The sequence below is a fragment of the Nymphaea colorata genome, chromosome 1 (genome assembly GCF_008831285.2).
Source record: "Nymphaea colorata isolate Beijing-Zhang1983 chromosome 1, ASM883128v2, whole genome shotgun sequence".
In the NCBI taxonomy this organism is placed as follows: Eukaryota; Viridiplantae; Streptophyta; class Magnoliopsida; order Nymphaeales; family Nymphaeaceae; genus Nymphaea; species Nymphaea colorata.
In genome coordinates, this window is record NC_045138.2 from 18602757 (window position 1) to 18618295 (window position 15539).

Here is a 15539-nt window from a genome sequence, read left to right on the forward strand (position 1 = left end):
TGAACAAACGAAATCCATAAGGTCAGACCGAAAGTTCTACTTCAATGCAAGCAAGATCTTCAATCATCACATGGTAGCACTTATAATTTTTGTTTCAACAGAAAAAATACACCATGCTTTCTTTATTAGTCCGCCGCATTGCATGTCAAACATGCAGCTACTAGAACTTCAGTTTTAATTTTACACTGCGACAGACCGTCCTACGGCAAGGGAGGTCGGTGGCAGCCCTTCGGCGGCAATGGAGAAGCAGCAGCCTCCCCTACCTTAACGCCCGCATTCAATTTTCTTTATTTTGCCATAAATTGAAATTGGGCGTCAAGCAAAACTGTCGACCTTTGTTTATATGTAAAGGAGATTGCTGGAAAGGGAGAGAACACAAAGGCGCTTGTGCTTTCTTCTTCACAAATGTGGTCCAAAGTGGGTAAAGAAGAATCATGTAGCAGATACGAGATGCAAGGTCACAACTTTCTCTTGGTAAGGCGTGAATTTTGGTCCTTAAATTTTGAAGAATCCGAGTGGTTACATTTTCAAGCTTTGAAAAACCTACTCGCTGCAATGATCTTATGTCATCTTTATTGGCACGGACACAGAGACACTTTGGATGACCAAAGTGTGCCTGTGTATATTCAATCGCTTGTCTTGGATAGCCATGCTCATCTTTTTTTATTAAGAAAAATGTTTCACTTTGGATGACCAAGGCCGATGATATCCTAAACTTTAAACTCCATGTTATAGAGAACACTTGTATTGCGTAGATCTGGATCGGCGCTTGATATCGAGTTTTAACTACATCAGGGTGTCAGACTTATGAATGATTTACACACCAATTTAGCAAGCTTAACCATCTTCAGTACTATGATTATAATTTTAAAATAGTGACAATCAACAAGTTTCAGTTCATTAACCAAAGGAACGCTCAGTTACGTTGGTTGTATGAATCAAATGGGGTATAGTTTTAGGAAAAAATACATGCACACATAAGAACCACAAGCCTTCGCACCCCAAGCCGTGCTCAATATGAACAAAATTGATTACTCGGACTTTCTTTTCCTTCTTAAGAAATTATGAAGATTCGACCTCATAGGTATATTCAACCTGACTCCTTTACTAGGTATCGACACTTGTACCATGCGTATGTTTTTTAACAAAAATTGCTTGTAAGGCATGAATATTTTGAAAAGAAAATTCTGTCCCGTTAATTTTCAAGCGTCATGGAAACATGGAATTAATTTTATGTCCCAATTAAGAGCCAATTCTTATGAAATAAATTGTATAGGATGCCAACACACCAATTAAATTTCAAAATGTGGGTGCAATAGCCTTATTAGCACTTTAGTTAAAAGCTTAAGTAGCTACATCTTTCGATATTAATCGTCCTTGATTGGTCGACGAGGCACTCTCTAATTGATTTTTTTTTTTTTGCGGTACTAAACAAATAGAGAAGCGGTAGCTTATGGTAGTGAGGCAATTAAGCGATGGAAAATTTTCGAGAGATGTGAAGAGGATGGGGAACACAGTGCAACAAGATTCCACAAACATTTTAAATTTTTTTTTTTTTTAAAGAAGCTACTACCGTTCAAATAAAGACGTGGTGATGTGGAGAAGAAGCTGCCGTTGTGCTAGAGGACCAAATATTTCAAAAAACCAATTAGAAATTTCAGGGATCATTTTAACCTATAATCATAAAAAAGAACCCTTTTTTTTCAAAAATGTATTAAAAACGACAAAAATAAACCAACCTAATAAACCGCAAAAAATGCCGTCTTTTATATTTTTGATGTCAAAAAGGCTTCTTTTTATTTCCCCAATTTTTAGCTGTTATTTATCTACTTATTTTTTATATTATCTTATTAGTTTCTTACTTATTTGATTCATAAATTTTAATATTTTTCTAAAATTTTTAAAAAATTACCATATTTTTTCCTTTTTTTTCTAGCTCGTTATATTATACCAAGAAAATAATATTAGTCACCATGCTTCTTTATTTGTTGTCTTTGTGGTCAACAGGAGAAGGAAACTTAGAAATTAATTCCTAGAAGCAGGAGATGGGCAGTTTTAATGTATCATTATGTTGACGCAACCATTGAGTGCATGGATGGTATTAATTAGGTGGTCAAGCTTACCTTCAACTTGATGTAATTAAAAATCGAGGTATGTTCTGACAGAATTTGCCTGGATCGATGAGAGCAACAATATGAGAAAGAGAGAGAGTTCATGATCGAATCATGAATCAGATAAAAATTGATCACCAAACTTTTATATCGTGGGAGAGAATAATCGAGGGCCATGATCGAATCACATTAAGACTGACCAAGTTCTTTATCAATCCATCGGAGACTTAATTACTCGAGTGGAGATGCGTAGCTGCTCATTCATGTCAAAAGGGGCTTGTCATGGTTGCTTCTCATGTGGTTTGGCTTCATTTGCCTTGATATACACCACCGTTCATTTTATTAAATTGTTCTATACTCAAAAAGAATTTCTGAGAGTTTCTCGGCGTCCAGTTCCAACTGAAATTCCTTTTCTTATCTGATATTCAATAAGAGACTTCGCTTCGGCGATGCCCGTTTTGCCATTTTGGTTTAGTAAATGTTTCATGTGAAAGTCCAGAAACTAGGCACTTCTCTTTTGTTACTTGCCTTCCATATCAATATTTAATTAAATCTGAATCCAATCAATGTTTAACTAAACCTGAATCCAAATCCCAATCCGATCGATTGACGTTTCTTGTATTCGAGTCTGATCCGAGTTATTAATCGCATGTCAAAATTGTTTAGTTCCTATTTTTGTTATACAGTTTTGTCAGATATATCGGATGTCAATAAGACTTCCTATGCACAAAGTCTTAATATTTTTGGACTTGGGATTGCATTTGCTGTTTGTATTTGAGTTATATCCAGGTGCGAATTTCCCACAAAACATACCATTAGAAATATAATTACTGGTAGATTGGAGGTACATAATACAAAAAAAACGGAAATCATAACAAATAATCTCTCATCCTTAATGACACCCTTACGCATTCGCCCAACTTCGATTCAGGATTCCCATCACACATAGTTTTTCTGGAAAATGTGACGCTAGACTAAATTTAAACCACTAGCTAGCCTTTTCTCTTTTAAGCCTCAAAAGATCGACTATGTATATATATATATGATTTGCTTCGGAGGGGTTCAGTAAATTGCAAGTGACAAGGAAAGTGACTGTCCTAGTCTCTGGATTTTGGTATCATTTGCTCAAAGTCTTCTTTGATTTGAACCTTGTTGCTTGTTTGGCACGGTAGGGCATGATATCCTTTTCTTAGGAAAGGGACACAATTTCATGGCCTTTTCTTAGGAATCGCCATCTTGATTCGTGATCTCACAGCTTGCATTCCGATATCTTAAAACTAAATTTTCATGGAATCAAATCTGTTTGCCTTGCCGCCAAACACCGCTTAGAAGAATTTCTAAGCCGATTGCCTAGTGTTCTTCTAGTTCGGGTGCCAAGTTCATTTCTCGAAAAAAAAAAAACACAAAAATACACACGATTTAGCACTTTGTTTCAAGTCCGTGCATGGTGAATAAGAAGCATCAACTAACGCCGCCACCTTTCGTGGGTTAATGAATTTGGTTATGCAACCTTAATCTCCGCTGTTTCTGATATCCAATACTACAAATTGGCGTTCAGGTGTCAAAATCTGGATCCAATCCAAAATTCAGTAAAATTTAGAGACTGATTCTCAGCTAGATTTGTTTGAACAAAGGAATACGATTCTACGAGAAAATTCCAGAGCTTAAATTGTCTTGAGATTTTTTCAAATCTCATATGTAGGTCACAAAATCTTACTTATCCACATATGGCCAATTAAAGCTAATTTACAAGTGGATTGACAAGTTTCAGGCCTAGAGATCGGATCCTCAAAAGGCTAAATAGAAAAATAATCTAAACTAATTTAACTTTGTAAAATGTAATGACATAATTTTTTGCAAAGTATATTGCATCTTATCGTCTCCGCACTCGAGAGAATGCGGCCACAGAAGATATGGGGGGGCCTCTTTCAAACCACTATCAAAATGAATAACGATGTGATGTTTGACAACTCTAAGATTGGACTTGCTGCATGCTGTATCATTAAATAGAAGACGATCTTTAGAAGCATAACTCAACGAGAAACTGGAATCCAGAAAGGTAGACAAAGAGGATTGAGGAAGGTATGCTAACTTATGAAAATTTCTTCGGTGGCTTTTGTCACACAACTTTATGATAACCCACACGTAATTTGTTTGCAGATCTGGATGTTGGCTATGGTGTCTGACAGTAGAAGAAGTTGCAGACCTGCAATGCCAATGTTGGTTTCTTCTCTTCCAACAACAATGGTTTTACTACTATTACTTCTGTTGGTATGCGCAATAGATGGAGGTTTAACAAGCGCTTCATGCCTCAACAACGAAGCCTCCATCCTGCTGCGAATCAAGGAGGACCTTCACTTGTCCAATGGAAGACTAAGCTCATGGGATTCAAATGGTTCAGACTGCTGCATGTGGGAGGGAGTGTATTGTGATCCTCACACTGGACACATCATTGGCCTTCAACTTCGTGGTAGCCCCACAACTGAGAGTATTCCCCATGTTATTATGGATATTGATGATGTGTATGAAAGCTTTCGAAAAGAGCACTATGTCGACCCCCGTGATATCACAGGATCAAGAGTACCTGCTTCTCTCTTTGAGCTCCACCAACTCCAGCATCTTGACCTCAGTGGTTGTGACTTCAATGGGTCTGCCATACCTCCAGAACTCACCCAACTGACCCACTTGACTCATCTCAATCTCTCTCGTGCTTGGTTTTCAGGTCAGGTTCCAAACGAACTATCAATCATGTCTGACTTAGTTTCCTTAGACCTCTCCTACATTTCGTACTTCTATTTTGATGTCTCTCTTGAGTCGTGGCCATTTGATGATTCGTTTGAGTTGAAACTACATGATTTAGAAGGCTTTGTGCAGAACTTTAGGCATTTAAAGTACCTCCACTTGGATTATGTTCGTATTGAGCTGAGCAACTCGCAAAAGTGGAGTATCAACCTAGCCTCCGCATTGCCCAATCTACGATCCCTTAGTTTAGTCAATTGTGATCTTCATGGCAGCCTCTCTCCTCATATTTTCAAGCTCCCACATCTTCAAGCCCTTGATCTATCATACAATATGGATTTAGATGGAAAATTAATGCCATCATCTTTTACCCCAGAGAGCAATCTCCAATCTCTACGCCTTGCTTCGACCAACTTGTCTGGCCACCTACCATCAGAAGTGTTTGAGCTTCCACTCTTAAAGGTTCTTGATTTGACCTATAGTACTGAGTTGACTGGCCTATTGCATATCGGATTAGCAAAGAGTAAGCTCCAAATTCTTAAACTCTCTCATATCATGTTGTCAGGAGGCCTACCTGATTGGATTGGAAACCTTACATCCTTAGTTGAGCTAGATCTCTCTCTTACTGGTCTCTCTGGTAGCTTACCCATCACCATTGGTAATCTTAGATGCTTAACGTCTTTGGATCTTTCTTCTACAAGTTTGTCAGGCATCCTTCCAGCTACAATAGGAAATCTTACAGCTTTAACACACATGTATCTTTCTGGTACTAGTTTCTCCGGTCATCTTCCTATCACAATGGAAAATCTTACGGCTTTAACACACCTAGATCTTAGTGGAACTAATATGTCAAGCAGTCTTCCTATTACCATAAGAAGCCTTAGCGCCTTAAACTATTTAGACTTGAGTGGTTGCAACTTTACAGGCATAGATTCATCATTCTTTGTCAACCTCACCCAACTAACTTATCTTGACCTTTCTAATAACATGATCAGTGGCTCATTACCATCTTTACCACAATATCTTAGTACCATCCACCTCGGCTCTAATAATTTTAGTGGCGCAATCCCAAATTCATATAATTTTTTAAAGATTAAGACATTAGACCTTTCGTCCAACTCATTGACAGGAACCATTCCTTCTAATCTAATCCCTGGTCCATCTTCAGTGGAATCTTCACTTCAATACCTTGACCTTTCATACAATAAATTTGATGGCTACCTTGACCTTGGAATTTTTGCAAACTTCAAGAAACTTTACTTCTTATCACTTTCTGGAAACAACTTGACCATAGATGTTCACAACCCAACCCTCAAGTTTGCAAGTTTACAGCATCTGAGGTTGGCCTCGTGCAACGTCAACCAATTCCCCCAATTCCTTTGTCACCATAAACCTATTCAGACTTTGGACCTCTCAAAGAACATGATCACTGGGGAAATTCCAAATTGGTTGAATATTGCCATGTCTTTGAACATATCTCACAACATGTTATCAAGCATCGGACAAGGGGTTTTTCTCAACATTGATGACATTGATTTGAGCTTCAACATGTTGAATTGCAATTTAAGCGCTCTTTTCCCTGGCACAAGTTCCTTTGACAGTATTGATTACTTTTCAATCAGTAACAATAATGTAACAGGAGAAGTGCCAGCTTCCCTCTGTAGCTTCACTATGGTTTCGTTGCTTGACCTGTCAAACAATATGCTTAGTGGTGCAATACCTGATTGCCTCTTTAAGTTGACTTCATTGGTGGAAGTCAAGCTCCAAAACAATAAACTGCAAGGCCAAATCCCAGAGTTTAGCAATTGTGCGAGGAATAGATTGAGTATATTTGATCTAAGTGATAATATGCTTGAGGGTGACATCCCCACATCCCTTGGGTACTGCAAAGATGTTGAGTTCATAAATTTGGGACATAATAAAGTAAGTGGTGAATTCCCCTCTTGGCTTGGAAAACTGCCTAAATTGAAAGTTCTTGTGTTGAGGTCCAACTTTTTAAGTGGTACTATCAACTTCAACTTCGATCAGAATGCTTTCCAAGAACTGCTCATATTTGATGTCTCTATCAACAAATTCACAGGAAAACTTCCATTCGGCTTGTTGTTAAGCTTAAATGCAATGAAGACATTCAACTCCAAATCTAGCATCCCCAAGGAATTCATATTAGTTGACTATGTTAAAGAATGGGAGGTGACAATGGATGCCAAAGGAATAAACTTGACGTACTTGAGGGAAATGCACTCCATCATGAAGATAATTGATCTCTCCAGCAACTACTTTGAGGGTGAGATTTCAGAAGAGATTGGAGTTCTTAGTGGCCTTCAGGCACTAAAAATTTCAAGGAACAAACTCAAAGGCCCAATACCCAAGAGCATCGGGGCCCTAAAACATCTGGAATCATTGGATCTATCTGATAACTACCTTTCAGGTGAAATACCAGAAGAAGTTATTGCACTCAATTCTCTTGGCTACCTGAATCTGTCGTACAATAATCTTTCTGGAAGAATCCCTCAATCACAACATTTTTCTACCTTTGATGCTCCATGTTTTGAAGGGAATCCAAGTCTTTGCGGACCGCCACTTTCACTTCCTTGTGAAGACAATGACAGCACCACAGTGTTTCCTCTTTTTGGATTGAGGCAAACAGATGAAGAGAGAATGTGGAAATACATATCATTGGGACTAGGTTTTGGAGTAGGTTTTGGCACCGCAATCAGTTTTTCATTTTTCTTGAATAACGAGAGGGACTTCGATTGGAGAATCTAGAGGGCAACAGAGGTTTTCAGATGGCTAATTCTCATTCTTGTTGTTGCAATGCCTCTGGCTCATGAAGTTTCAGAAAATATAGTTGTCCACTCGTTCATTGTAAAGATCAACTTTGTGTTTTGTAGTCATCTCTTAGTTAAAAAATAAGAACCACCGCATGCTCTGATGTATTTTATATTGTTAAGCAATGTGACTTTTTTCTTGTGGAAAATTTCTCTTCTTCTTTCACTTAGAGACCTGATTAAGGACAGTGGGGCTTGTTTGTTTAGCCCAAATATCAAAGAACCGATGACTTAAATTGAAAAGCTAATTTTTAATATTATAGTGTTTTGAGTGAAAGCCCAGAAAATAAAAACCTACATTTTTTTAACAAATAAAATATATGTGGTTTATTCCACTGTCCTCCTTTCTCTTTGGTAATTCTTGGCAAGGGTGTCATCTCTTTGAAGTCAAGTATCATCACTAAAGCTGCATCTCAATAAGCCTGGGCATCGGGCCACCCTAGCTCGGCCTCATAATGAGTGGGCCCCGGGCCATCCCAACATCCAAAACTTGGGCCTAGGCTCAGGCCCCGCCAACTCAGAAAACCTGAGCTCGAGCTCAGCCCGATTAAATTTAAAAATATATTTTTAAATAAAACAGTTATATAAATATAATTAATCATAATAAAATATTATAATTATATATAAATTAATAAAAAAATTTAAGAAACTCGTTATCGGGCCAACCCGAGCTTATTTGGCCGGCTTGGGTTCCTTTTTTCTAGGCCCAAGTCGGGTCAGGTACCGACTACCCGGCAGGCCCAGCCCGGCCCGATGTCCAGGCTCAATCTCAGAGTTTGGCCCTTTTAGCCTTGGATCCGTAACATTTTTTTTTAAAAAATTTAGTCTTGTATTTAAGATTATGAGGACTTATAAATATTGTATGAACTTGTTGGTTATCATGCTTTTTAATCCTTTTGGAAGAGGAATCAGAGCTGTTAGGGGCATATTGGAATCCACAAGACCAGGAACCCAACCCAATGTGAAAGTGAGTGGGGTCGTAATAGGTTCGGCCAGAAAATGCTCGGAATTAGGTGGGGACCCTATGTTCAATATCCGCCATCAATAAATTTATTATTTATCTTATAAAATAAGTTAATTTAATATTTTATAGTTGCACATACGCTATATCATATATTAAATTGATAACTCTGTTTTCAAGTTGCTCTTTCTTTTTTTACAACTCATTATTTCTCACTCTTTCCTCTTCTATACAAGATTAATGGGATGTTTTGATGACACTCTTGAAGTCAGGTTTATGTAGTATTTGGATGCCATCAGTCAGATCTGGGCTTAAAGAAGACTCAATCTTGACAAAACCATTTTTTTGTAAAAGGATGTAAAAAAATTTAAATCCCACCAGGTTATCCATAAAAAACTGTCATAGGAAAACCATAATTTCAACGCTTATTAAAAAACTTGGTTTCCATACAACCAAATTTTCACTAAACTATATTAGATGAGAACGTTATCCAAACGCACCCTAAAAAAAACTGCTTATTTATCTTGTAACGGTCATTTTAATGACCTCCTCAGCCCAAATTACAGGTTAAGTCCCCAACTAATCGGATGCCCGGCCCTTGTTATGCCATTAATTTCTCATTTCCTTTCTTTTTCATTCAATTGTAAAAAAATGCCCCAAATATATATATATATATATATATATATATATATATATATATATATATATATATATACTACACACATCAAATGAATTTTTGTTGCCTTTTTTATTTTTTACACCAAGCACGCCCCAAATATATATATATATATATATATATATATATATATATATATATATATATATATATATATATATATATATATATATATATATATATATATATATATATATATATACTACACACATCAAATGAATTTTTGTTGCATTTTTTATTTTTCATTTACACCAAGCCGCCTTACCATCTATCATTAAACTACGGTACCGTTTAAGTGGCATATTAAACAATAAAAATTCATGAGAGTGAAAAAGAGCTAGAATGCAATTCCCAAAACATGTTCTGTTTTTCAAGCTAACAATATTTATTTGGAGCTCCTATTTAATAGTTTCTTTGTAAAACATGGCATTATATATATATATATATATATGGTATTTTTTTCATGCCCCTTAAAATTTGAAATTTAAGTGCTTTTGTCCCCAACACCCACCCAAACTCGAAAATTCTAACTCCACCACTAAGGAAGGATTTTTTTTTTTCCCTTGTGCGGCTCTTTTTGCTATGATTTACAGATGTTGCCAGGAACCCACAAACTCTTTATGTCACGGATGAATTTGGAAAGGAAAAAATTTACTAGCCATTCACTTTGTAGCCTTTTGCTTAACAACACAAATATTTTCTTAAACTTTACAGTTACAAAAATGAAGCCAACATCGAGAGTTAAAATTCATTCAACTATTTAACCAGATCTCTATGAAACTGTCCAGATGAATATGCAGCCTGAACGAGAAAACTAACTAATTAATGAAATATTCAAACAATATTGTGTTTGAAAGAATTATATTACCACTTAAACTTTACATCAAAACAACCTACTAATGACTCCTTAACTATGGAGACAAATATGTTATGGCTAGGAAACGATAAATGAGCATTACACATTATACAAAATAATTAAGAATTTTATTCGCTTTAATGACTAGAAAAGGTAAATGTTCGTTCCACCTACCTCATTAAGAGGGATTATTTTTCAAAAGTTACCATCACACTTGTTAGACAAAATCATAAACAAAATTATAATTGATCAGAAACTTTTCTCATAAATTGTGTGCAAGCTCTCGTATTAGTAAGTAGAAGGCGATTTATAAAATGTTAAAAAAATGGCGATGACAGTATTGATTTGTGGTGTAGACTTGTAATTTAAAAATTAATATCTAATGAGGATGACTGCAATTTTGGTCTGTTGCTGACACTTCTCTCGTAATAACAAGAATGCAAGTTAAAAACTAAGGGAAAAAGTACCTTGTAATAAAGTTGGTATGCAAATGAGTTGGATATATCCGATTTTGAACCGTCTAGTGGAACCTGGTAAAAAATATCCAGATTGGAGACAAATCATCTTTGAATTTGATACACAACTTCATAACCGATCCATATCCGAATCTGAAATCCGAGTAAAGAACCAATCCGGACACATGCGGACGAGTCGGTCCTCATGCTGAATTTCATTTTAAGAAATAAAATTCAGATTTGAGACTGAATTTGAGTCTGACCACATAGAGTCCAGCGAATTCAAATTTGGTAAAGCGTAGATCCAAATCTGAATCTGAACCCCATTGCATCTTTAAATAAAACTAAAGCCCGGTCCATTCAATGATGTGAACGCTCCATTTCGAATCACAATTCATCTGTAGTTCTCTAAACGTAGAAACTTATTAAACATGATAATAATATTCAAAGAGTTCTTATAATCCATGCCTAGACATGTATCAGATCTGAGATCTGAAACAAGGGTTGCTAATGGAATCGGATCCACTGATTCCGAGTCGGAGGTCTTTCCAATTCCTTGCACGTCCTGAATTTGATCCGAGCTCGATTCCATGCATTTAGATCCGAATTCGATCCATTTGCACTCCTGAAAACTTACGGCAGTTGCCCAAGGGTTCAGTTCTAGTTAGTTCAGATCGCAACCGTCAGTGTTCCTTATCAACGGTCAGAAAAAGGATCTCATTTGAGGTACATGGGAACGCGCTCATCCATCCTGACCTTTTTATGGCATAACTTCGTTAGTTCCGAACAATACTAAGGGTATTACAGGCAAATATTGTCAATACACCCGCCACATAAGCCAGAGCTAGGGTTTCTACGTTCGATCCCTCTCTCTTTCTCTCTCTCTCTCTGATACCTTTCGCAGTTTCCGACCCTTCCCTTCCTCTCGGAGTTTCAACAATGGCCGTCGGGTCTCTCTCTCTCTCTCTCTCTCTCTCTCTCTCTCTCTCTCTCTCTCTCTCTCTCTCTCTCTCTCTCTCTCGGTCTATCTCTAGCTGTGGGCTAATGATCTGTTCTCTGCATTTACAGGAAGAACAAGAGGATCTCAAAGGGGAAGAAGGGAGGAAAGAAGAAAACGTGAGCAAAATCGAAACGACAATTGCTCCTTTTTTGTTCTTTTTTTACCATAATCAACCTCTAGCTTACTCTCTACCTTCCCTGTGTTATTGTCTTCCAGAGTGGATCCCTTCTCCAAGAAGGATTGGTATGATGTGAAGGCGCCATCGATCTTCAATGTTCGCACTGTGGGCAAAACATTGGTCACCAGGACTCAGGGGACTAAGGTACGCCTTCGTCTTCTCTTTTATTACTCTCTGCTCTTGTTCTTTGTCATACTTATAGGTCTAGAGAACCCTATATTAGTTTACTAAAGTTCCTTCTTACTCTCTTTGTGAGCTCGGTTCAAGTTCACTTTATTCGTTGAATGGTTGCAACACTAGCGCTGGGAATTGGGTCTTGTAATTCACATTTGGATTTTGATTTCTTTTTCCTAGTATGATGTTACCGGAATTGGATTAGGCAATGTTAGGTCGTCTTTGTTGTGGCATCAGAATTTGAGATTTCAAGGTATGGGATCTGACACCCCCGTTGGCACTAGGTATAGCTTGGGCAGTCTGGCAACTGTTCTGAACCCATCAGTCCATGAATTTATAGGGGAATTTATCTGCCTCAGTATTGACCGATGAAGCTCCATCTTGTCCTGCTGATTCGGAAAACCTGTTGTTTTACGGTTCCTTATGCATCAATGTTTCAATTTGGTATATAGAAGTTTGCGCAGCGACTAGTTCTCCATAATTGATTTTGCCGATCTCTTAATGTGTAGATGAGAGCTGCTCTTAGCTACTTTGTCTGCCATGTTGCTTAAATATGATAAGATGATTAAGTTAATGTTTTTTGTGTGAACTCCAATATTTTGGCCAGTCGATAGGCAGCTGCTGCCGGGCATGACGTGACATTAGCATGCATCTGAGTGTGTGAGTAAAGTGCGTGTATTGGCAAGCATGCATTGGTTTAACTGGTGGTTGGACTTCTATTAGTAAATGTTTGGACTTCTATTAGTAATGTCTTCTGGTGGTTGCACTAACATGGTCAACTTGGTGATGGAGCCTGTACAAAAATGGCTATTTCATTGTCAAGTTTTCCTTGTTCTCCAGATCATCCGGTCAAACTTAGTGGTTACGGCATACAGTTGACATACATTCATTTTGTTTTGATCTTTGTGTAGGTTTAGCTTAATGGTTTTGCTTTTAATTCTAGATTCAGAAAGCCTTTTCAGGTTGCCAACTGTTGCTTGTTCCTCGCTAGTTTTATGTTTTTTATGAGGTTATCCTTCTTTGGTTTTTTCAATATCTTCCGGTTTTCTGCATAATTTTACTACTCTTTTCATTTAATGTTTTTATTTTGTTTTAATACAGATTGCCTCAGAGGGTCTAAAACACAGGGTTTTTGAGATTAACTTGGCTGACCTGCAAGCCGATGAGGATCAGTCCTACAGAAAGATCCGGTTGCGGGCCGAGGATGTGCAAGGGAGGAACGTCCTCACGAACTTCTGGGTATAAGCGCCTGAACTTTTGTACAATACATTCTGATGCTAAATAAGAAGGTATCTGATTGATATGTTTGTCGTCTAGGGGATGAACTTCACCACAGATAAGTTGAGGTCCTTGGTCCGCAAGTGGCAGACATTGATCGAAGCACACGTTGATGTGAAAACAACTGATAATTACATGCTTAGAATGTTTTGCATTGGCTTCACCAAGAGACGCCCTAATCAGGTTAAGCGCACATGTTATGCGCAATCCAGTCAGATCAGACAGGTTAGAAAGCAGAAACTGTTGCTTGTTCTTTCTCCTGTTAAAAAGTTTATCGTAATGCATCACAGCACATGAATTTTCTTTTTCCACTTGAACCGTCTATTGAATGCTTATTCCGTTAATCAGATTCGCCGGAAAATGAGGGAGATCATGGTCAACCAAGCTACCTCTTGTGATCTGAAGGAGCTGGTGCAGAAGTTCATCCCGGAAATGATTGGCAAGGAAATTGAGAAAGCAACGTCAAACATCTATCCTCTGCAGAACGTGTTCATTCGGAAAGTCAAGATCTTGAAGGCTCCAAAGTTCGATCTCGGCAAGCTGATGGAGGCATGTCAAGAACCAAGCCCACATTCTGTTTTCCTTTTGGGTTATCACATTCCATTCTGTACCATAACGAACACCCCTTATCTTTTCAGGTTCATGGCGACTATTCGGAGGACGTCGGTGTCAAGGTTGATAAGCCTGCTGATGAGACGATGGCGGAAGGAGAGACCGAACTTGTCGGAGCCTAGAGGCAGAAAATTTTCAATTTTGAGTTTTTCTTCAGTTTATTTTTGTTTTTCTTTTGTTGCAGTTTTCTTTTGTGAGGTACAAGTTTTTGGTAGATATGGTTTAGAGCCGCTCTCTGGACTAAATTATCCAGATATATCGGATACTTCAAAAGACGAAATTGTTATCTCTACCGTTATTCGACTGTTTGGAATAGACAAATAACAGATGATGTGTAAATAAATCCTCTAAAAGTAAGTCCAGCTTGCCGATGGTTGGATTTTGAAACTAGAAAAAACTCAAAATCCTATCGAATAACTCGATCACTTGTTTTCAATTGCGATTGAGAAGATATTTTTCTTTTCGCCGCTCCCCGAAAATGGGGAGAGGATGTGTAGGCCAAACCCTCGTAGCGCAGCGTAACAATCTATCGACCAAGGCTAACGGGCTGTAGACGAAGGCGTCACAAGGACGCTCTTTTCTGCCGATTGCCTCTTTTTCGTCATTTTCCGATGGTGATTTTCGCGGCCAGCGCTTCCTTTCTCGGTCGGGCGCTTTTGTTTGGTACGACTCCTTGCCTAAGATCGGAGAAGGCTTCCTGCTGTTATTCCCCTGAAGATTTGGGTTTTGTTCCGCTCCTTTTCAGAAAAAAAGTAAAGAAACCCTCCAAAATTACCGTGTGCTTCTAGAAAATGGCCTTGAAGTTGCTGAATAGAAAAATGGAACGATACCGAACTGCAGCGTCACGAGTAAACAGACTCAAAGGCCAACAGGAGACAAGTGCTGAAGGAGGACTCCGGTAAGTCTTCGTTTCTCCTCTCCATATCCATAGGTTTTCGTGGCCAGAGCCGGTGTTCCTGCAGGTGGTGGCAGACATCGAGCAAATGAGATAATAACATATGAATTTGTTCTTAAACGAAGGCATTCGGTCGTTATTCTTTGAACAGTGTCGTGTCCCATGTTGGTCATTGTTTGAGATACAAAGCGCTTTGTTGGATCTGGAAATTCCAGTAGGGGCTCGTTAATACATGGTAAAGTGATTAAAAAATTATTTATAAATAAAACATGTACAAAAATAGAAAACTATAGTAATGCATCATAAATAGTTTATTTCCTGCAATTAGAATGCAAATACAGTTCAGAGAAAAAGAAAGGAGTAACAATAAGATAAACAAGGGCCACAAAAAAGCAGACGTTATGAAAAAATGGTAATCTTCCAAAAAACGAAAAAAAAGAATAATAATCCAAAGCACCATAATAGAATGGGTAAACTTACCTTTATGGGTGAACAAGAAGTTAACAATCTACCCCTGAAAAAGAGACTTTAAAGCACCTCATTCCCATGTCTGTGTCAAAGTGATGACAAGGGGTGCACTCTTCAACTTAGGTACATATAAAATTTATTGTTGTAAAAATAAATAAATTTTATGTTCAATCAGTAAATTCAGCGCCAGTTGCTTCTTGCCATTATGATTCATGACTTGATGAATGCAAGGCTGTTCACCGGAGAAGGAAAAAAAGAAAGAAAAGAAAAGTTGATTTAAGGGATTCAAGTCGAGGGTTTTGTACATT

At 37.8% G+C, this 15539-nt stretch overlaps 2 protein-coding genes across 2 annotated transcripts; both read left to right on the forward strand.

Moving 5' to 3' along the window:
* The first annotated feature begins 4286 nt into the window (after positions 1-4286).
* Positions 4287-7755, forward strand: LOC116261821 (receptor-like protein 6). The gene has a single exon (XM_031640740.2). It carries the CDS (start codon positions 4287-4289, stop codon positions 7614-7616), a length of 3330 nt encoding a protein of 1109 aa, XP_031496600.1. The 3' UTR covers positions 7617-7755.
* Positions 7756-11441: 3686 nt separating this feature from the next.
* On the forward strand, positions 11442-14225 carry LOC116262785 (40S ribosomal protein S3a). The gene is made up of 7 exons (XM_031642284.2): positions 11442-11576; positions 11695-11742; positions 11843-11948; positions 13080-13217; positions 13296-13481; positions 13605-13805; positions 13895-14225. Exons 1-7 carry the CDS (start codon positions 11566-11568, stop codon positions 13988-13990), a joined length of 786 nt encoding a protein of 261 aa, XP_031498144.1. The 5' UTR covers positions 11442-11565; the 3' UTR covers positions 13991-14225.
* The last annotated feature ends 1314 nt before the right edge of the window (positions 14226-15539 follow it).

Coding starts and splice junctions, on each gene's coding strand:
- LOC116262785 (XM_031642284.2), top strand. Junction 11,743..11,842: donor AAGGGAGGAAAGAAGAAAAC/GTGAGCAAAATC, acceptor ATTGTCTTCCAG/AGTGGATCCCTTCTCCAAGA. Junction 13,806..13,894: donor ATCTCGGCAAGCTGATGGAG/GCATGTCAAGAA, acceptor TTATCTTTTCAG/GTTCATGGCGACTATTCGGA.
- LOC116261821 (XM_031640740.2), top strand. CDS start 4,287: ATGGTGTCTGACAGTAGAAGAAGTTGCAGACCTGCAATGCCAATGTTG.